Below are 22,181 nucleotides of genomic sequence, written 5' to 3' on the forward strand. Positions count from 1 at the left end.
AATGGGCCTCTTGGTGATTTGGGGGTTCAGAATTTGGGCACCAACAGAAGGAGCAAGCCACAACCACACCTTACCTTGCTAACTTCCCAGTGGAAAAGAGTTTCGTTTCCTCCTGCCTATATTCCTCTCTCAGCCCAGCCATCTCACTTCCTGTCTCTACCTAGCCATCTCACTTCCTGTCTCTACCTAGCCATCTCACTTCCTGTCTCTACCTAGCCATCTCACTTTGGGTCAGTCTGTAGGGTAGCAGCAAGCTCCACCCCCTGATATTCAGACATGCTTTATCTGTACAAACAAGATATCACCACAATAGTGCTCTCCTTTTAGCAGTGTGTTGCAGGATTCCTGGCTGGGACCCATTGCCACTTCAGAGCCCCCAAATAACATACAGAGACTCTATTAGTTACAATGCTGTCAGCCAATATCTAGTACTTCTTATTGGCTAGCTCCGTCTTAAGTATTAACCCATAACTACTAATATATATATATATATATATATATATATATATATATTTTTTTTTTTTTTTTTTCTACAAGATCTTATCTTACAGAGAACGCCAGACTCATGCATCCTCTCCTCCCCGGATCATGGACATTTCCCAGAATCCTCCTTATCTCCCAGTCCCACCTATCTTGCTTCCCTATTGGCCAAAAGTGTTTATTCATCAGCCAATAAGAGAAAGATATGTATAGAAGACTTCTTCCACCAGTAGTGATTTCCCACTCTTGGTGCATTGTTGACACATTCACTGTGTCTGTTTCAAGGGATCTGAGGAGATGGCTCAGTGGGTAAAGGCACCTGCTAAGAAAACATGAAGGCCTGAGTTCAAATCTCTACTGTCTATGTAAAAAGCCAGGTGTAACCTGACCTAGCCAGGTATGTTCTTTTAACCCCAACTGGGGCACAGAGACGGGTGGTTTATTAAGGATTACTGGCTATCAGTCTAGCTCCAAGTCCAGTGAGTGTTTTTTTTTTTTTTTTTTCTTAAATCCTCTGGCCTTGATGTACAAATCGCACCCTACCATGTGTACACACATACACACACATAAAATAAAATTGGAAATAAATTTACTTAAAAGGCATTATTCTGGTTTGGATGGAGATCTTGATGAGTGAACTTGAGCACAATGACTATGATTTTAAGTAGCCATCATGACATTGTGTGTAAATGTACAAACTGGCCATAACCCAAACTGAAGTCCCTCACCAGGGTTAGGATTAGAGTGTTCCAATTACAGACTTTCTGAGAAAGCATGGAAGCCATTTATCACAAAAGTTTGAAGCAAAAGCAGCAGGTGGGATAGGAATTAGATGACGCCCAGAAGCTGATGGGAAGTGGCTTGTGCCAGCTGCTGGCTGGTTGCTGCCAGCTCTTACCTCTTTCCGGAAGATCTGATGTACACTTGGTGGGTGTGATACCCTGGTACTCCAACACACATCCACCTTTGCCGAGCGAATGCTTCTGCTGGCACTGCGTAGCTGAAGAACACTGTAAGGTCCTTAGTGCATTTCGTGCTTGAGACTGCGGGGTACAGCAAATGCTTTCTTTCCTCTTCTGTTCGCAAGGCAGACCTTCCACGGGGTGGACTCACAGGAACAATTGCAAAAGGTCCTTGAGAGGCGATTTAACTTTTATTAATTCATAAAATGTCTGTCTTGTGCACTGGTATTTATAAATAAACTTCTTTTAAAAAATAATTTATTAGCCGGGGAGTGGTGGTGCACACCTGTAATCCCAGCACTTGGGAGGAAGAGGCAGGTGGATCCAGCCTGGTCTACAAAGCTACACAGAGAAACCCTTTCTCAAAAAAACAAAATAATAATAATAATAATGACAATAATAATAATGATGATGATAATTTATTAATGATGGCATGATGGAGCCTTCTTGTAATCCTAGCACTTGGGAGGTGGAAGGAAAAATCATGAGTTCCAGGATATCCTCAGATACATAGGAAGTGAGAGCAGCCGGGGCTACAAGAGACCCCTCTCAAAAACAAACAAACAGAATTAAATAAATATGAAAATTTGAATATCCCATTGAAAATACCATGTATATTCTATGTGATTGTCTCCTAGCTCCCCTGTAAGGCCTTTGCTCTCAACTGGATATTTTGGTAGGGCTGGCCCACTGCTTTTTGCTCACTGACATATCTTTTAACACAGATGGGATCTGTACTGGAAATGAATGTGAAGTTTATTTCTGCTCTTAACAACTTGTGACTTTGGCACCATGACAATCAATATCTGAAACATGATCCGTCAGTGTGAAAATGTGTTTGTAACCACTGTGGAAACCTATCCTGCTTATTGCATTATCCCCTCTGTGAATCTTACCAGTTTCAGTTCCGGGAAATAAGCTCAAAGGCTATAATCTCAACAAGCTTAGCAGGAGCCCAGTTTGGGCGATATAGACAGTGCAGTCTCTTGGGCATCTCTGTTGCCTTCTGAAGTCTGTGGTGATGGTGTTCTCTTCAGGAAAAGATCGTGCCAGGTCCCCAGAGGCCCTATGGAAGCTAGTGATCCTTTTACACTTATAACCACATCCCCACCCCCATGCTTTGAATGTGTTGTGTTCCCCATTGGCTCGTGTTTGAACATGTGGTCCCAAGGCTGTGGAGGTGACAAGGGGCAGGCTTTGAGGTTTTGAAGGCTGCTCCCACTTCCTGTTTTCTCTCTGCCTCTTTACTGCAGGTGATAGGCAGGTCTGCTGCCCCAGCTGCCGAGCTTTCTTTGCCACAGTGGACTGTATTCCCTTATAACTGTAACCAAGGATAAAGGTGTAAGTGGCTTTGAGGAGGTTTTTCATTGGTACAATGTGTAAAGCAACTGAGCAGTCTTGAAACCACTCTGTTTCCTCTGAAGTTGTAGACACTGCCATTAGCAGGCATGTATTTGGTTTTGTATCTGAGGTCTGGGTGCAACTTCTTGGTACCCAGTGCCATCTACCCACACTATGCAGAGGCTATGGGACACCACTAAATTGCATTATACATCCGCAGCCATGCTACAGCCACATAACAAGTACCAGTAGAGCCTCTTGGAACATATATTGTCAGCTATGTCACGTCTTGAGAATCTGACAGACGTTGAACTAAGGCAGTGGTTCTCATCCTTCCTAGCGCCTCGACCCTTTAATACAGGTCCTCATGTTGTGGTGACCCCCAACCATAAAATTGTTTTGTTACTACTTCATAACAGTAATTCTGATACTGGTATGAATCATAATGTAAATATTTGATATGCGACCCCAAAGAGGTCACAACCCATAGGTTGAGAACCGTCAAGAGACAAGAATTCTGTCTGTCCTTCCCTCTACCCCAGCTTACCCAGATACAGGATAAGCACAGCTCCAGAATCCACTGCCAGTCCTGCTCTGATTAAATATTATCAGATTTCTATGTTAAAGTGGGCTGTTGATAGCACAGTGGCCATTTCTTAGAAAGAAGAGCAGGAAGATCCGCAATTGACAGCCTCTTTTCTGTTTGTAACTTAATATGTCCAAGTAGCTCTTCAAGACAGGACTACTATGATATGAATCCAAAATTAGAGGGGTCATCCTAAATGCCTAAAAACTGAAAATTTGAGCAGTGCATCCATTAGACTAAGAAATTTGTCTTGTTTAAAATACTTTAAAGTTTTCCATTACAAACTTGCAATTTCGAGGCCTTTTTTTCCCCACGAGCAGCATAGTTACATGTATAGCTATAAACAGTTTTATTTATTATTTTACCTCTTTTTTTGTCTTTCCCAGACAAGATTTCTCTGTATATCCCTGGCTGTCCTGGAACTCTCTTTTTAGACCAGGCTGGCCTCTAACTCACAGAGATTCACTTGCCTCTGCCTCCCAAATGCTGGGATTAAGGGCAAGCCCCACCACTATCCAGCTTGGCTTTTTGTTTGTTTGTTTTGTTTTGATTTCAGATAACACTTTTTATATAGTTCATGCTGGCCTTGAACTCCTGATCCTCCTGCCATAGCCTCTCAGTGCTTTTCTTCTTGTACAATACTGTTCTGCATTTTTACTATGTGAAGGCTGAAACTGAATTCTACTTCAGAATTCTGACTCTTTATTTTGTGTGCACGAGTGTTTCACTTGCATGCACCACATGCAAAGGCCAGAAGAGGTTGCTGGATCCCTAACAACTGGAGTCAGAGCTGCGAGCTGTGAGCCTCCATGTGATATGACGTGGAGTCTGGGAAGTGAACCCGGGTCTTCTGAAGAGTGTCATTGCCCTTCACTGCTAAGCCATCTCTCCAGATGTTGAATTCTGAATGTTTCACAGTTAATAGAGTTAGAAGTTTAAGTCAAAGTATTAGTTATTCTTATTATAACCTTGAAATTCTCCCTGAACTGATAATTTATGCTTAAGCACAAAGTTAAAATTGAAATAGCAGTAAAGTGGAAGTCAGTCATGTTTTAAACTAATGTGACAAGAAATCTCTTCACAAAACAGGAAGAAGCCAAGAAAACCAAACAAAGCAACAAAAGAAAAGCTAAGCCTTGCTTTATGTCCATCCCTGTGGCATCCAGACTGATTCTTCCATTTGTACCAAATTAAGATGTTTTTCATGTGTTTAGTTTCCATACTAATAGATACAATTTAGATCTATAGATACAACTTCTAAACATTTTTTTTCCTATAGTAGAAAGGATAAATGCAAAAATTTTACACTGAAGATTGTCTATAGCTGTTCCAAGTTGGTGCCCTTTCTTCTGGTTTCAGATGATTAGAGATACCAGATTGAAAGTCACATGCACTTTGCCCCGAAAGAGGACACAGGTCATAGGCGGACAGTGTTTACTCTATGAACCTGAAGTGAACTTTACTTCTCTTTTCGCCTTCCAACAATGCAGCTGTGGTTTAATGGCAACAACACTTGGACTCGGTATCATTTTCTATGGGGAACTCCACCCCTCCACCACCCCTCCCTGCACACATAGCCACGCAGGAAAGTTGCCAAGACTTAGTATATTAAAGTTTTATTAGTAAATCCACATTTCTTAGCATTGACACGCCTATATCCTGTAGAAGAAACTTTTTTGTCTTTTACAATATTTAGACTGCCCCAAACCACTCTCCAAATGTCCCTGCTTTGTAGCCATGATGCAATTTGATTCGGTGCTTATGAATGCATTACCATCACCCAGTCCTGTAACAAGCTTCCACACGAAGGGCAGCCACTTAGATTGTTTCAAAGTTCAAGTGCCATTCCTCTGGTAGATAAGCGTGTACCCACAGGACAGAAGTTACTGTGGCTAATAACAGAAGAAAAAAAAAAGAAAGTCAAGGGGACAAAGCTCTGGAAGAGACCAGTAAACATATGCTCTCCCTCATTATCTCCTTGAACGTGTGCCTCCCCTGTAAGGGCCCGTCAAACAGTCCCTGAACTCTTCAGACTCACTCTACAGACAGAGTCTTTGCTTTCTTCCCATTATGGTCCTGTCTGCTTCTCTGGTTTTAGAAAGGCTCTAAGATTTTTAAATTACTAAGAATGTGATAGCTTAATCGACATGTAATGGGAAGGGTACACTTGAGAGGGCTTAATGAAATGATGATTTAGAGGACGCTGGGACTGGCTAGGGAGAAAGCCATGGAAGTCCAAACTTCTCTTCTCTTTCTCCCCGCCCCTTCCTTCCCCTCTTTCCCTTACCCTGCTCTGCCCTCTCCTCCTTCCCCTCCAACCTTCTATTCTCTTCCCATTTCTTCTGCCCCCTCCCCTCTCCTCACTAACACCTCCCTCCTCCTCCCCCTATACTTTTTGTTTGTTTTGTTTTGCTTTTTCAAGATAAGGTTTATCTGTGTGGCCCTGACTATCGTGGCACTCACTCTTTAGACCATGCTGGCCTCAAACTCAAATATCTGCCTGCCTCTGCCTCCCAAGGGTTAGGTTTAAAAGACGTGCTCCACCACCTTCCTGGCTTTAAAGTAGGGGGCATTTTGCATAGTAGCCTTTACCAGAAAACAGTAGGATAGAGCCATGGTCATATATCAGCAGCCCCCAAGAGCTATGGACTTTTGATTAATTCTGTCAACTGCCAAGGAGTACCCAGGATCTCTTTCTTGGTTTCAGTAGCAGTTCCTACTCCTAGGGTCCACTTACACTTCTACTGCCTTCTCTGTTTCCTCAAGACCATAGGAACTGTAACCTATTCCTCTTTGCAACTTTACTGTCTAGCTCAGAGAATGGCACCTATCTATTAAATGAAGTTCTGCTAGGATGCTTCAGGCCAAGGGGTCATGTCACTATAAGTGTCTTAAAGAACATATACAGAATCAAGGAGACACTTCTACAAAAGCGAAGCACATATCCTGCTAATTGCAGAAAAAGCCCTTATATTACATATAAAACAAGCACAGGAGGACTGAATAATAGATAGGGAGACTCAGTACTCAAAAATAATGTCAGATGGTGTTCCAACTTTTCCTTTTAGTTCAGTTTATCTCAGACTTGATGATGAAGGAGCAACATGGAAACACCACAGTGGGGTGGGGCATGGCCTGCTCTCCCCATCCAAAGGGCCATAATGGGGAAAAGTAGGACACAAACAAAATCTATAATCTATTCTAATGAAACACTCAAAAAGAACTATCTCCCCCCAACACACACACACACACACACACACACACACACACACACACACGAGATTTGGGGAACCTAGACTTCTACCTTCAGCAAACTGTAAGGCAATGCCCAGCTCCATGGCTAGGGCAGCAGCAGGGAAGGCTGTGTAGGAACCGAGAACCTCATCCCCATCCAATGGTAATGAAGTTTGCTCCAGGATGCCTGCATCACTGGAGACCATATGGGAGCAATAAGTAGTACTGCTCACATCCCAGCAAAGGAGTCATCAGCAGTGAACTAACAGAGAGCTGAGTTCCCACCCTGCTTACCTCTTCTCATCCCAGTACCAATGGAGGTAGGGTAGGATGCTTCAGCTCCCAGCCACAGCCTGCAATAAGGAGGCTGAGCCCCACTACTCCTGCTAGGATGATATCAGCGAAGATTTACACAGGATGCAGAGTCTTAGAATCAGAACGCCTTAAAAACCACTCATTAGAAGCTGAAAAGTATGTCGAGAAAAAGAAAATCTACTATCTATAGATGCAAACACTGACATCTGAGATGTTGGAATTATCCAATGAAGACTGTACAACAGCCATCATAAAAATGTTTCAGCAAGCAACTGCAAACACACATGCAACAAATGAAAAAGTTGATACTCAATGGAACCGACAAAAATTCTCAGCAAACAGAAGAATACAACAATAGCTTATGTTTAAAACCAATGGGAAGGCTCAACAGCAGAATGGATAAGATAAACAGCAAAATAAAAACAAACAAAACACTAGACCCAATGACAGAAAAATGCTAAACCTGTACATGCAAAGAACAGATTAAAAAATGCACATACAAGAGTTGAAGAGGCTATGAGCTAAAATGAAATGACGCTAAGCTGCTCAGTAAATTTCAGTTACAAGTTTTATTATTTAAACATCTTTGTGGATGACACAAAGAATGGTCATCTTATGGAAAATGTATGAAAATCTTTGGTAGACTAATATTGTACCAAAAGAGGACCCAGGAAACCTACAATTGAACATAGCCTTGGAAAGTCACAGGTTGGAACAAGGGAACCATCGATGCAGAGGGGAAATCACCCTCACTGTTGTATCTGTCATGGCCACAGTGAAGATGCTAAGGGATGGGTAACATAACCTCTTCAGATCCACACAACCTCAAACCTAACAGTTAAGCCAGGAAAAGTCCTTCTCCCACTGGTGGAGTCCCTTGTGCAGAAGAAAACACTCTTCTCAATGGAAAATGTCACTTTGCAAATGCCAATGAGTTCAAGGCCAATTTTAAATGACCCAAGAGAACCACTTTCAGGGCTGTTTTCAATATTTGTTTATTTCTAGTGAAGATAATGGGAATGTGTGTGTGTGTGTGTGTGTGTGTGTGTGTGTGTGTGTGTGTGTGTGTACAAATGTAGAGTCCAATTTTTATAATAGCTAGACATATTCAACTCACAACTTTTCCATCAAACTCCAATTTGTCAAAGTCACTAAATCTGAAGAGAACCAAACACAATTTGTTTTAAAATCACAAGACTAATGAATTGGCTTTTGGAGGAGACAGAAAAGACAGAAATGGAACCTCAAATAATTTTAGTTAAAACTGAAACTCCAAGTTAAAATTAATCCAGAACTACTTTCTATTTTTAATGTGACATGGATTACCCCAGTCCTTTACTTAGTTTTATTACAAATAATAAGATTCCAACATCATGTTCACTGCCCCTTCTCCCTGAAGAGAGTCCCAAGAGCACTTGCAGGTGTGAAGTCTTTATTCCCAGTGTGTTAATAACACATTTAATCCTTACGCAGGAAATCTGCATAACACAGGACAGGAACAGCCTCTGATGTGCTGAGTGTCACATGGCCCAGAATAGGCATCACAAAGGATTCCCAGTTTTAACTCCACTTGACAGTTTCCAAACAATGTGAAAGTGTAGAGGACGGTATAAAATATAAGATTCTCTCAAAAAAGATGTAGGGTTCATTTTTTAATAAAAAAAAGATCAGTCTTCTTGGCTAAAGATTGGCAAATGTGTTTTCAACCTCAACAGGTCTGAAACTGATTCTTGTCGTTCATGGTAGAAGCTGAGTCCAGTGATGAGTTCGACATCTGTGACCCGAGCTCTGTGCAATGTCAGTAACTCTTCGATCCATGTAGACTCCTGTTTCCCATACTGGAAGGCAGGAAAATGAAGAAGTGTCACCAGAGAACACACAGCCTACTTTCCCCACAAGATCCCCCTCTTCCCACTTCAGTCACCAAGGAACTCTGGGGCTGTGAAATGGTAAGTCATAGGATCCATGTTATGCATAATGGACACTTTTGAGTAGCATATTTTCCAGTATCTACAACATACATGTCTGTTAAATTAGATGTATCAAACTTGAAAGAAAGAGAGGAAACTGGGAACAGAAGGTTAAACATTGCACAGGTGTAAAAATAATCATTCCTGGGAGCTTCCAGACTACTGGAAAGCTGGGCACTTGGGAGGCAGAGGCAGGTGGATTTCCAAGTTGGAGGCCAGCCTAGTCTACAGAGAGAGTTCCAGGACATCCAGGGCAGTTACACAGAGAAACCCTGTCTCGAAACACCAAAACTAAACAATACAACAACAAAACAGAAAATGGGAACTATATAGCATGATAGAGAAGAAATGGGGGGAAATGGATACAAGTTCTGATTGTATTGTCCTGTTAGAAAATTACTTGACAAGTCAATTTGCACTCCTTTACCATATTCTTCTAGGGTGGTTTATTTATTTATTGAGTTTCATGTATTTTTAAATTTTATATGTACAGGTGTTTTGCCTGCACGAATATCTATGCACCACAACAGACAGGATGATCAGATCTGGAACTAAAGTTACAGATCATTTGTGCTATAATCCAACCGAAGGCCACTGGAAAAGCAGCCAGTATTCTTAACTATTGAGTCATCTTTCCTGGCTCTCTGTTGGGCTGGCTTTAAAGATCAAATATAAATTGTGACCAACTGTGTTACACAAACTCTAGTTCCCATAGGAATATATTATCTTAATGGCTGCATGAAAATGGGGTTGGAAAATACATAAAATGCAATTTCATTTCTACAGAGAGTAAAGACCTAGATATTACGGGATCAGAAAAGAACCAAAAGTGGGTTTTCTGCAAAATGAAAGTAGAGATCATGGTTAAATCAGATAATATGGATAGAAATCATATATCCATATGCTATAAGCATTTATGAAAATGGCTATGGGAGAATGTCAAAGACATATATCAAAAAAAGCCTATAGGGCCAGTGAGATGGCTCAGCAGTGAGGGCCCTTGCTGCCAAAGTTTAATCCCAAGGGCAAATGTCAGGGAAGGAAAGAACCAACTCCTGAAAGTTGTTCTCTGAGATCTATATGGCATTTGAACACACACATGTGCATGCACACATTATAAATAAATGCAATTGGGTTTTTTGCTTTGTTTTTGTTTTTGTTTTTGTTTTTCATGACAGGGTTTTGTTTTCTCTGTAGCTTTGGAGCCTGTCCTGGAACTCGCTCTGGAAACCAGGCTGCCTCAGACTCACAGAGATCCACCTGTCTCTGCCTACGGAGTGCTGGGAATAAATGTGTGAGCCATCACTGCTCGGCTAAATGTAATTTTTTAAAAGCCCCAGGCATTCTTGGGATTTACTAGTTGAAAATAATAAACAAACTTTCCCCATACAAAGCAGGTCAGCAACCTCCCATTTCCCATTAATCTTCAACTTCCTACTGCCTAATACTCAGTTCCCTCTCTGCCACAACCCTTACTCTGGCTTTGAGGGGAGCAGCTATATCCGTGAAGTAAGTAGGTAGTTTCCATTTGCTTCAATATTCATGGGAATGGATTAAAAAGTACGCAGAAAGAATCTGGTTTCTTCTGGCTAATGCAACTAACTTTACTCACTCCTTCAGAGGTGAAATGGAAGGATCAATAACTACATGGGACATGCTTTAAAGGAAAACCCTCTTTCTGGCTCAAATCCAATATTTAGCATCTTGTAAATATGTCACCATTAAAGAACTGGAATCCATATTTTCATCACCAAAGGAGGGCATTTCCTTTTGGAATGGTAGAGTAGAAGAGTGATTCAATGTTTGACTCATGTCACTCAACATTATTTTGGTGAATGGATAAATTGGCGGTTGGTGCAGAATGGACAACTGATATATTTAATGGGAATTTAATCTCTCAAGAAAAAGGAGTGACGGAGAACAATAAACAATTGTTCCCCCCAGAAAATATCATTGAAATGACAAATATGATAGGAAAGATTTTCACAATAACATTACATGTAGAAACTTATTTAAATACAGTCTAACTAGAACTTTAAGATATTTATAATTGTAGAATTATAAGTCTAGTTTTGGAACCCAAGAAAATTCCTATCACAAATCAACCTAGACTTTAGCAAATAGGCCATGGGAGAAGTATCTGACCTGATTTTTAAGGTTTTTAAGGACAAGGTGATCTCCTATCATTTTCAAAGATCAATTTAAGAACCATTAAGATGGACTTGTCACCAAGCTTGACAACTTGAGTTTGATCCCCAGATCCCAAATGGTAGAAGAGGATAGACTCCCCACACACAACCATAGGCCTCCACATGCATTATCCACCAAGGCAGGTGTGCCAACAGACAACACACACACACACACACACACACACACACACACACACACACACACACACACACACACCATACATGCTATCTAAATAAATAATATAGTAAAAACCAAGGACCACTGATAAAGAACACAGCCATACACAAGATATGGTTTTTGATGGTATATTATAAATGTTAGTGATAAAAGCAACTCACACGTGTAACTGATAACCAGATTAGCACTCCGAGCAGCCCAGTCTCAGACGAACTCCAAGAACTGGCTTGAACCCCGAAAGAGGAGAAAGAGGACAAGTGCCTCTCCTCCTTGCTCTTTATCCTACCCCTCTACATACCATTTGGGCATGGTCAGCGGTACAGGTATCCAGAGTCTCTCCCTACAGACCACATTTAACACCATTATGCAATTCTAAAGCCCATGTACACTCAGGAGTTCTGTTTCTTCAAGAGCAATGTAAGGTACTCGCACTTCACATGTCAATGTGTGGAGGAGGCAAGGAAGACTACTTACAGTACAGCTCTCCATGTGATTAGGCCGATGAGGCAAGATGAAGGCTGAAGCATCCAAGTCTGTGCACTCTAAGGGACTCTGAGATGACAGTTTGCAATGGGTGAGCACAATGAAGAAGTGAGTTGGAACCAGAATTTCCTGATTACGGATGACTTTGCTGTTTCTGTAAAGTACACAATATACACTTCCATTAAGAAATATCTATTTTTCTTTTAATAGGCACTTCAGTAGGACCTGCTCTTAATAAAAAATACCTAAAATTCAAATTCAATTAAATAAGCATATTATAAGTGAAATAATTGTGATGACTCAATATTCCAATCATGATGCTAGTAATTATAATATTCAAATAATTTTTTCTATTGAAATTTGTTTTTTCATTTCTACCTAAAGAATATTCAGGCAATATATATATATATATATATATATATATATATATATATATCCATATATATATCGTTGAACACATAACCAATATGCTAACTCTAGACCAATATTGTTCTCAGCTTCCGCTTCTAACTGACCATCTCTTAAATGAGCATCCTGACACTGAGCCACACAAAGATCTCAAAACAGGGTTAGTATTTATACTATGCTCATGAATTGCTCTACTAAATTGGATGGGGTAGGTATCACTCCTCTCACTGAAAAAAAATTTTTGATTGAAAACCGAGTGATACATCAAAATATATCATGGCTCCTGGGTGATAAAAGTCTCCTATAAATGAACGAATTGTGCTGTACAGAAAATGGTCTGCTGACTAAATGGAAATCCCCCTCTATAACTACTTTTAAAGCTGATATATGTCCTTACCGTTTCAGGGTCTCTAAGGGATCATAGCGTCCATCATAATCAAAGTCAAATACAGGGCCACTGATGACGTTGACACCACTCCATTCTTTGGCATACCTTTGTAGCACGGTGTCATGGATGTACTGCCATATAACTGAAAGAGAAAAGAAGATGCTGGGGTTCCAAAAGAATGACAGGCCACCCTGCTATGTGGAAGAGACTAACGACGTGAAGCAAAATTAGTCCTCTGATAACTAATGACAAGTTCAGGGTTGGCTTCGGTCTTAGTGTCAAATCCACATTTCACTATTGACTTTTAGATTTTGGAGGGGACTGGATCAACTCTGTTTCCGTATTTGGAAATATGTTCCTTAAACTGTGGTAATGATCATGTGTCACCATTAAGCACCAAAGCACCACAAATAATGATTCACTAACTACTGATATCTGAATTTGCCCTCTGAAAATATACATGTGTCATACACAAAAATCTAAAGAAAGATGTACCTATACATGGCATATTTTGATATTCTATATCATAAGTTTAAATAAAAATATTTATCAACTCTTACACGCATCAGATACTGAAGTGGTTAAGGATGCTATGAAATCTATTCATCTTAAAAATAAAAAATAATTACACAAACTTACTTAAATAAGAAACCATACTGAAAGTTAATGTATTAGTTTATTATATTCACTATGTAACTTTAGAGGGCATTCCTTACACTTTTTTGCCAAAATAGTGTTTATAATGTTTAAATACAAAGCAAACAGATATTAGATTATATAGGGTTTTTTGTGTTCAAGTGCTTTCAGAGTTAAGCTTTGAAGAGTGTACTTGACAAACACACATTTAATCAAAACTATAAATCCTATTACATATCAACTAAATCTACATATGCTGAACAATCAGTAAAGGTCTTTACCTTGAAAACTCTGATACATTGGCACTATATTAGAAGTAAGCAATGCTTCAGAATATATTTGATTTTCAATTGTATTTAGTCCTGTAAAGGAAAAAAAGACAAAAAGAGGACTTGTTCATACAGCACAGATAATATTTTGCAATTTCTTGGGTGGAGAGGGAGCATTTTTAAAAATTAGCTGAGTGCTGCCTGAAGCCTGGAAAACCTACCCAGACTCTAGGGGAGGAGAAACACAACACATTTGGCCACTTTGTTTAGAAAAATCCAAATTTAAAGTCTTCTTTATGCTGACCATGCATCAAAGAGAAGCAAATTAATGCGAGAAAGTTTTGAGCCACACACTTTCGAACTTTAATCTTGTTTTTATTTCACCTGAGAGAATACTGTGTTTACAACCTTCTTAAACTTATCTTAACAGTCAATGGGGAGGCAGCTCTGAAGTTCTAGCTTCAGCACAATACCTACCACCCCCAGAAAACAACCCAGAAGTCTGCCCAAGCATGCCACACGAGGCTGCTTTAAGCCAGGACGTGCTTTCTGACAGTACAACAGCCAAGATTTGTCTGCAGACGTGTACTGGCAGCTGAACTGGAAGCTGTGGGCTTGGGAATCTGGGACCTTTCCACATTTGTCTTTTACGGCTGGCCTTAAAGTCTGCCACTTTAGGAATGGAGCCATTCCTTCAAAGGTGCCAGTCTAGAAGTTCTGCAGCAACAGATGAGCAAGCTATGAAGGCGCCACCTTTACCTACTTCCCTCACCAGTCACCTTCATCCTAAAATGTACCCCCCTCCTAAGACCCAGATGCAGCCTTTTACTCCCTGAGTCTTCTACGTGAAATATTTGCACCAGGTCAATTATTCCTCCAACACACAATGAATCATATATTCAAGACTTAAACCAAGGTAATGTTTTCCCAATTATGTTCCTAATGTACAATTTTCACTATTATATAAAAAGGTTCTACCACACAGTGCCACAGAATACATGGAAGATATTTCTCACTAATTTATTTTATTACTTTTGTTATTATTAATTGGGTGCTGACATTCTGACCTGGGGTTCCCACATGATAGGTGAGTTCTTTAGCAGTCAGTCACACCCTCAGACCCATGAGAGATGTAAAAGTTAGCAAAGAGAGAAGCTAAGTGAAGGGAAAGTCATGGGACAGAGGTGGGGAGGTACTTACTTGGTGGAGCGAGGAACCCATAACTTAGCTTAGAATTACTTTTATAAAAGGAACATTTATGGGCGGGACTAACAGGGATCCGAAGGTCCTGGTATAGGCAGCTGGAAAAGTCTTCTGTGGAGACATAGTCCTGAAGAACAAATAGTGAAGGGTCAGCGGAAACCAGACATGTAGCAGAAAAGGAAGCTAACGAACTAAAGGCAAACTGCATTGCCCAGGCCTGGATGGGGTCACAACCTTCTCTGGTTTCCCATTTGTCTATGGATGTTCTCTAACTAACACACAAACACACTCTACAATGGTAAGACTATTGATCCCCATAGGTGCAAATATCTTCTGCTGAGATGGTGTTATGTTTTATTTACACAGTTTTAAACACCGTATGATATAAAATGTTGATTTCTAGAAATTCTACACCATCTTCTATATCCAAAAACACCACTAAAAGTTGCTGAGAGAGGGAGGAGAAGCCACTGAGAACCAAGGTGAAGCCATCGGGGGTTATGATGAATGTGACCTCCCATAGCTTTGCTTAGATTAAAAAACAAATCAGTTCAAATAGAATCAATGGCCATCACAAATTAAGGCAATAAGTAACAATAAATGCTGGAGTTTACCAAATACGGTGAATGCTACATACTGCAAAGGGAAGAAAGGGAATGAGGGTAACCCTCACAACTTTTTAAAAATGCTCGCGAAATTTTGCATAAATACGAATGTCTAGAAAAATAAACATTTTAATAGAAATGCTATTCACATATATACATAACCCTATCTTTTTATTTAGGAGTCTCAGAGACTATTAACACTAAGTTCATGTAGTAAGTCTCACAGCTTCCATCAATGGAGCTCTCTTAGATCCCTGAAGGGTGTCTTTATGTCTTGCCAATCACCCACAGTTCCTTTTCCAATCTCCTCCCATCTAAGCCCCATGGCGCTGGAGTGAGTGAGGATGACAGTAGTTCTGGGATATTTGCACATGCTGTTTTCAAGGCCCCACTGCTCTGTTGTTGGCAGGAGCAGAGAGAGAAGGAATGCCTCCTGGTCTGGTCTGGGATCCTCAGGCAGATGGGAGGTGATGACAGGATTGAGCTCTTAGGGTCACATTAGATTTGGTCAGTTGAATACAATCCATGTGCTCCATAGCCACACAATTAGAAAAGAGTAATTGTGACTGATTGCTAATCAGATTTCCTTCTATTATAAATCAGAGTCATGCCATATTAAAAATAGGGGGTAAAAGAGGATAAAGAAAAATCAGCTACTGAACAGTTTATTCTGACTCGCAGAGCAACACAGATAAATCGTGGTTGACCTAAAACTTGCCTCTAACTTCCTGGACCCTCACTCTGTTCAGTACTCTCTTCACTCAGGAAGAGGTAACAGTAACACAAGCAAACTGCTTCCAACAGAGTGTAAGAGGTGACAGATACTTGCATTACTGAGGAAGGTGTAAGATGTCCAGAGGGGCATGAAGATGACCTGGCTGTATCCACTCATAAAGTGTTGTTGGTAAAGAAGACAAATGCTGTGTTTCTTCTGCAGAAACCGGGGTCTTCCGTAAGGTGCAGTAATATTTCTGATACCCTCTACTTGAGTTAAAAAGGGAAAACAAACCACACTTCATGTTATTTGATACTATACAATGGAACACTTATCCACCCCTCTCCTCCTTTGAGGCAAGTGGAGAAATGAGCTTTTAACCATAAAAACGTCACAGACACTGCAAAGTACAGAACCACATACAAATGTGAATTCCAAAACTTTGCTTCCTTACTGGAATATCAAGGTCTATCGAAGTATCACAAGAGGACACTACCTTGAATTACTAGAAATTCTAGTTAACCAGGACTTATCTTTTTGAGATAGTCTCAGGTAGCCCAGCTTGGTCTCAAATTTATTGTGCAGCCAAGGTTGACCTTGAACTTCTGATCCTCCTGCTTGTACTCCTGAGTACTGGCATTACAGGTGTATAACACTACGCCTAATTTTACATGGTTCTGGAAAACTGGACCCAGGACTTCATGCATGCTGGCAAGCAATCTACCAACTTAACTGTAAAACCAGTCCCCTGAAATGCTTTAATGTTATTTTGATTATCTACTCTTCACTAAGTAATTTGAAGTGAAGAAAACATAGGTGGATATTTAGAAGGGAGAGCCTAAGAACAAGGGACTGAAACGATGAGACTGTAGACAATGGCTTGATGGCCTTTTCTAGGTGTCAGATGCTTTGCAGAACTACTTTCATTCTCTCTATCCTACATGTCCTACACCTGTTCCACAGAGGAGGCGACAACAACTTGCAGGGAATAAATCCATTCCCTGAGCCCACAAGCTCAACTACACCCAGGTCTGACATCATCAGTCTTGCCACATATTGTGACACCTCGGGGACAGAAAAGATTGTGCTAACCCAACAGTTACAAGAGCGGTTTCACACAGCCCAGTTCAAGGCAGGATTAATGTAGAATTGACCATTTTGTTCCAGCAAGGAAAAAATGTCAGTCAGATCATTTAAAGATCAGAGAACGCAGCAAAGTGGCTTTGAGCATCCAGGTCACAATTATGAAATATTGCCTCTGTCACCTACCATATTATAACCCTCATTTAAAAATATGAGGCAGTAACTGTAGATAGAAAAATTAACCTATATTAAAGAGACATGTATTTTAAATGGAACTCTAAACTTTCTTATAAACCTACAAAAATTGTTAAAATTTCAAAACACTTTCAAACATTCAGAAAGAGAAGCACGGCAGGGTGTACACATTCCCATTGTAAAATGGCATTTCTTGCATTATGACTTACAGGCTAGGCTGGCAACGAAAACACTATGTCTCATCAAAAAGCTCCCTGTTTCCTTATTTTATTGGTCCTTTATAAAGACCTCACCCCCAGAACAACATTATTGCCTCCACATTTCAGATCCAAGTGGAACATGACTTACCAACTTCCATGGTCAGATTAAACTCTTTCTCAAAGTCCACCACTGGTACAATCTAAAAGAGGTTCATAAAAATGCGTTTTAAGAATTAAGAGAGATACACACTTTAATTCTGTCCTATATCATTTCTGTAGCACTAACTAATCCAAGAAAGAACAAAAATAACATTTACAAGGTATTGCAAAAATCAGAGGTTTTCATTCTTCCAAAAGGAGGGTGAAAGGGGACCCACAACAGTTGCAATAGGACACAATTATCTGTGGCTATGGAAAACTATAAATCTGTTTTACAGTTCTGATCTACTCCAGGTCTGAGTAAAACCAAAGAGGAAGTTAAAATAAACTCCATCTGCTAACTTTATGAATGTTGCCCATTTGGTTCACAAATTACTGGATACTTTTACATTCTTACAACAACCAAGATGTTAACGCTGTGCCTAGGGCAGTCACAATTAATGAAAATGGGACATCCTATTATATCCATTTGAACAAAAAATTCCCCCCAAATATGCAGTATGTTGGGCTATATTTTAGAGAAGCAACATTCAATAAGATGGGTTTACTCTGCTAAAGGGTTCCTCTAGCATTTACCTGAAGGGATGGAAACATCCAGAGAGTAAAAAAAGAAAAACAACAACAACAACAACAACAACAACAAAAACCAAACAGCTAAAAATGCAAAAGCTAGATAGGGAGATATCTAATAAACAGTCTGCATGTGTTTTTAGATTTAAAAACAAATACACAGATGCTTAATAACTGTGCTATATCCAACTTTCTACATCTTAATTTCATCTTAGCTGTTTCTGTAGCATTTTTAAAACACACACACACACACACACACACACACACACACACACACCAGTGCTGGTAAGCATTGCAGCTAGACCTACCCAGGAGTCACATGTGCAGCCGAGGTTACTGGATATTGATTTGATTGGACACTGATCCGGGGAGCTCTCTTCTTCAGGAAGACTTGGGGTGTAAATAGGTTTCTTTAGAAGGTGGTTAAGACTGCCATGACTTCCATTATTAGGAGCTGGGATCAAACCCAACAAATCTGCATTGTTCCAAGAATGGCCAAGAATTAATTAGGAGTTTCAAGATGAAACAAATTGATTTATACCATGAGTTTCATTTTGTTGTCTTAAATCCAATGTATTTGATTCTCTTACTACTTAACTATAGTGAAGACAGAACACATTCGCCTTTGGGCTATAGCAATCTGTGACTCTTTTAACCTAATAAAGTTTTTTTTTTTAAGTGTGTGTGTGTGTGTGTGTGTGTGTGTGTGAGTGCAGGCTAGAGAGAGTGTTGAATCCACTACAGCTATCTGATGTGGTTCTGGGAACTGAACCGGAGTCAGAAGTCACAGATCAAGCAAGTCATACTCATTGTGGACCTTCCTTCACATCCATTGACAATGGTGTCTGTTCAACTAGCATGGATAGCAGAGACACCACACATTCTGGAAACCTTTCACTGCCCCCAAACTCTTCAATGGTGCCCATCACTGCAGAGTCAAAACTCCTAACATTAAGCCTCAGGCTCTGAGTGTTTTATCATTTACTGTGGAAAAGGAACAGGTGAGTCATCAGGCATCGAGCTCTGCATAGCCTTCCAGTGGCTCTCAGTCACGACAAAGACCACGGCAGAAATGCAAGTATCTTCTCTCACTGCACTAGCGTGCCCACAGAGGTGCCGAGTGTGTGCCCTACTCCACCTGTCTTAGAAGAAATGTGCTGCTCACACTCACCACACATTAAGTTATAGACTTCAATATTTTCAAAGGAGTCAACCTCAGCGCCATGTTTGAAGGCAGGTCCATAGCCAATAAAGAGAGCCTGAATTCACCAGAAACATTAAACTTGTCAGTTTAATTCAGTTATTCATGTAGCTGATCAAAATTTTATACTGTCTGCATTGCACACATGTATGTATATACATACATACATATGTGTATCTAATTGAAATATCATGCCCAGGGGGCAGTCTTGGGTATTGTTTTAATTTTCTTTGTACATATAACTCTTAAAGAGACCTAGGACATTTCTTTTACTATAATCTTTGGCTTGATGAATGAACAGAATGAAAGATGAAATAGATTTTTTTTTAAATCTATGAAATGAGACAAACACCTCGCCCTGCCCACATCACAGAGTGCTATAGAGATGATCATTATTACAACTAGATTCAGAAAAATGTTAAAGTGCCAGCAAACACCAGGAGTTACCTCCTTCCAGATCATAATCATGATAACCTCTCATCAATCAAATCACTGAATTTTACCATGATCCAAAATGTTCATATAGCACAGATACATTCAAACTGACCATTGGACACATAGGAATGAGGTCAGTAAATCCCATGCCCGTGGAAACAGGAATACAAACTCAATTACTGTCTCGTCATACATCCACTCTGGGTTTTACAATGTAAGACTTCATTTATCTGGCTTTCCTCATATCAATCCTATTGGTGGATTATAAAAGGTTTACTCACTTGCATATTTGAAAAGAGGTTGTCAGAGCCATGAAATCCACTTCCGCAATACTTCCTTTCTGATGGATTCCTACATTTTGACATAATATTATATTATGAATTATAATAAATTAGTAATATGATTCTAGTTATTAAACAAAACTTCAACCACACCACTACTGTCATTCATAAAGAACAAGTGGCTATTGTTAAATCAATATAAACTAAATAAAACCACCTGGGTTTGAAACTCTTGGGTATTATCCCTTATGCTATATTTCTAAGAGCTGATTTGATCATGAAACAAAAGACAGAGGTGACCAAACTTTAGCATAAGATAAAAGGGGCTTGAAATGCTAACTGTGCAGCTGCTACCACAAAGAATGTCATTAATCTCCATTCTTCCAGGTTTCAATTTCCACTGTAGGTCATTTGTAAAATCTCAATAATGATGAAGCTTACAATAAAGCTCAGATGTAGTATCTTGTTATTGGAGGTACTGGGGATTGAACCAATGGCCAACACTTTACCACTGAGCTATATCCCCACTTCATATGGAGTATTTAAATATACCAAACCTGTGGAGGCTAGCCATTGGCTCACCATGCATCTCCTGGACTAAATGCCCAGCTCTCTAATACAGTGGAGAGGGTGTGACTGTTGACAAGAACTGTGTTTCACTGCTTAGGTATTGTTTATCAGTGGCATTTGTCACCATTAAAGAATGGTTTTATGGGTGACTACCAAAAGATTTAATGGTCAAGTTTTGAGAAATGAACATTATTAATCATCCAAACTAGTGAGTAGCCCAACAAGTTGAGGTTTCTTGGTGGGCTGGTATAAGAAAATGAAAACGAGCAGCTATGTGTCATAAAGTTGTTAGAAATGATTCTTGTGTAGAAGAGACACCGTGGTAAGGGACAACACACCAATGAAACAATCAACACGGAAGTGAACAGCCAGACTCTCAGGCAGAACTAATCACCTCTCCACAGAAGATCTTTAGCAACATCTGGAAACATTTTCAACTGTCCTAAGTGGAGAAAGAATGCTAGACACAAGTCCAGAGTCCTGCCAAATTTCCTGTAATAAACTGAGCAGCACACAGAACTACCGAATTCAAAATGTTCAGAGTTTAAAATTAGACTAAAACATTCTACAGGTGCTGTTAGAAAGGGGCCAGTCTTCACCTTGAACAGATACTAGATCAGGCTGAGTATGCCCAGGATGTTTGCAGAACTTACAATGCAAGCTGCCACTGAGGGTCCAGATAGAATGTCAGAGGCTCGATCCTGTCACTTTTAGCAAAGTGCAAGCGCTTGGGTAAGAATTGTTTCAGGTAAGGCCGAAAGTGCTGGTTTGGCTCCCGGCACTGATGTGGCAAAAGACAAAAACCAAAACAGAACTGTTATTCCCACTTCAACTGGGGCATACATAGCTCTTGAAAAATCTCTTACGTGCGGATAGGCTTTACTCAAAAACATTTTATCTGCCTGTCGGGAAGACATGGGTACTGGTAGGAAATTAAGGGTTCTTGCTAGCTACAGAATTTGAATGGTAGTTGAGACTTTTATTGGGCATTATAATTACTACTGAAGAAAAGTCCTAGGACTCTTGAAGTCTCACTAGGTTACAGTGGAGTTACAACTGATGCACTTATTTCACATACCCTGTTAAACATAACTATAAAACATCTTTAATACTTACAGTATATCAAATATGAAATATAGTATATATAAAACTCAGCACTTGGACATAAAACATATTTTTAAAACAGGTATTTGTTATAAACCAAATCAAAACCAAGACTGTGGATGTGCAGTTCAGTGGGACACCCTGACCAATCATGTATATTACCAAAAATAGTAGTAACTAAATAATAAAAAATTAAGATACTCACAGAAAGATTTTTTTCAAGACCTTCATAATTAACTAAAAGGACAAACAAAAGAATTAATAGTCAATGATATACTACAATTAAAAGCACAAATGATAAAAGATGTACAATGTTACTCAAACTCATCAGTACAATACCAAAGCATATTTTTCTTTCCTTTCTTGAGAAAAACAGGATCTCATGAATCCCAGGCTGGCCTCAAACTCACTAGGTAGTGGG

The 22,181-nt window shown here is 39.8% G+C and overlaps 1 protein-coding gene across 2 annotated transcripts in view; it reads right to left on the minus strand.

The window, feature by feature from the left end:
- Positions 1-7,468: 7,468 nt before the first annotated feature.
- Enpp1 (ectonucleotide pyrophosphatase/phosphodiesterase 1) overlaps positions 7,469-22,181 on the minus strand; it is a 58,499-nt gene continuing 43,786 nt past the window's right edge. The window contains exons 14-25 of one of the 2 annotated variants that reach the window (XM_027402915.2): positions 21,966-21,997; positions 21,310-21,437; positions 20,087-20,156; positions 19,341-19,428; positions 18,478-18,644; positions 17,589-17,640; positions 16,077-16,228; positions 14,640-14,769; positions 13,452-13,532; positions 12,544-12,676; positions 11,730-11,892; positions 7,469-8,756 (exon numbers count right to left, since the gene is read on the minus strand). In XM_027402915.2, coding sequence (XP_027258716.1) covers positions 8,586-8,756; positions 11,730-11,892; positions 12,544-12,676; positions 13,452-13,532; positions 14,640-14,769; positions 16,077-16,228; positions 17,589-17,640; positions 18,478-18,644; positions 19,341-19,428; positions 20,087-20,156; positions 21,310-21,437; positions 21,966-21,997 — 1,367 coding nt within the window. In that variant the 3' untranslated portion in view covers positions 7,469-8,585. Of the gene's footprint in view, positions 8,757-11,729; positions 11,893-12,543; positions 12,677-13,451; positions 13,533-14,639; positions 14,770-16,076; positions 16,232-17,588; positions 17,641-18,477; positions 18,645-19,340; positions 19,429-20,086; positions 20,157-21,309; positions 21,438-21,965; positions 21,998-22,181 lie in introns of both variants that reach the window. The other variant, XM_027402913.2, reaches the window with a different exon arrangement.

This window comes from Cricetulus griseus, chromosome 2, assembly GCF_003668045.3.
Source record: "Cricetulus griseus strain 17A/GY chromosome 2, alternate assembly CriGri-PICRH-1.0, whole genome shotgun sequence".
NCBI lineage: Eukaryota > Metazoa > Chordata > Mammalia > Rodentia > Cricetidae > Cricetulus > Cricetulus griseus.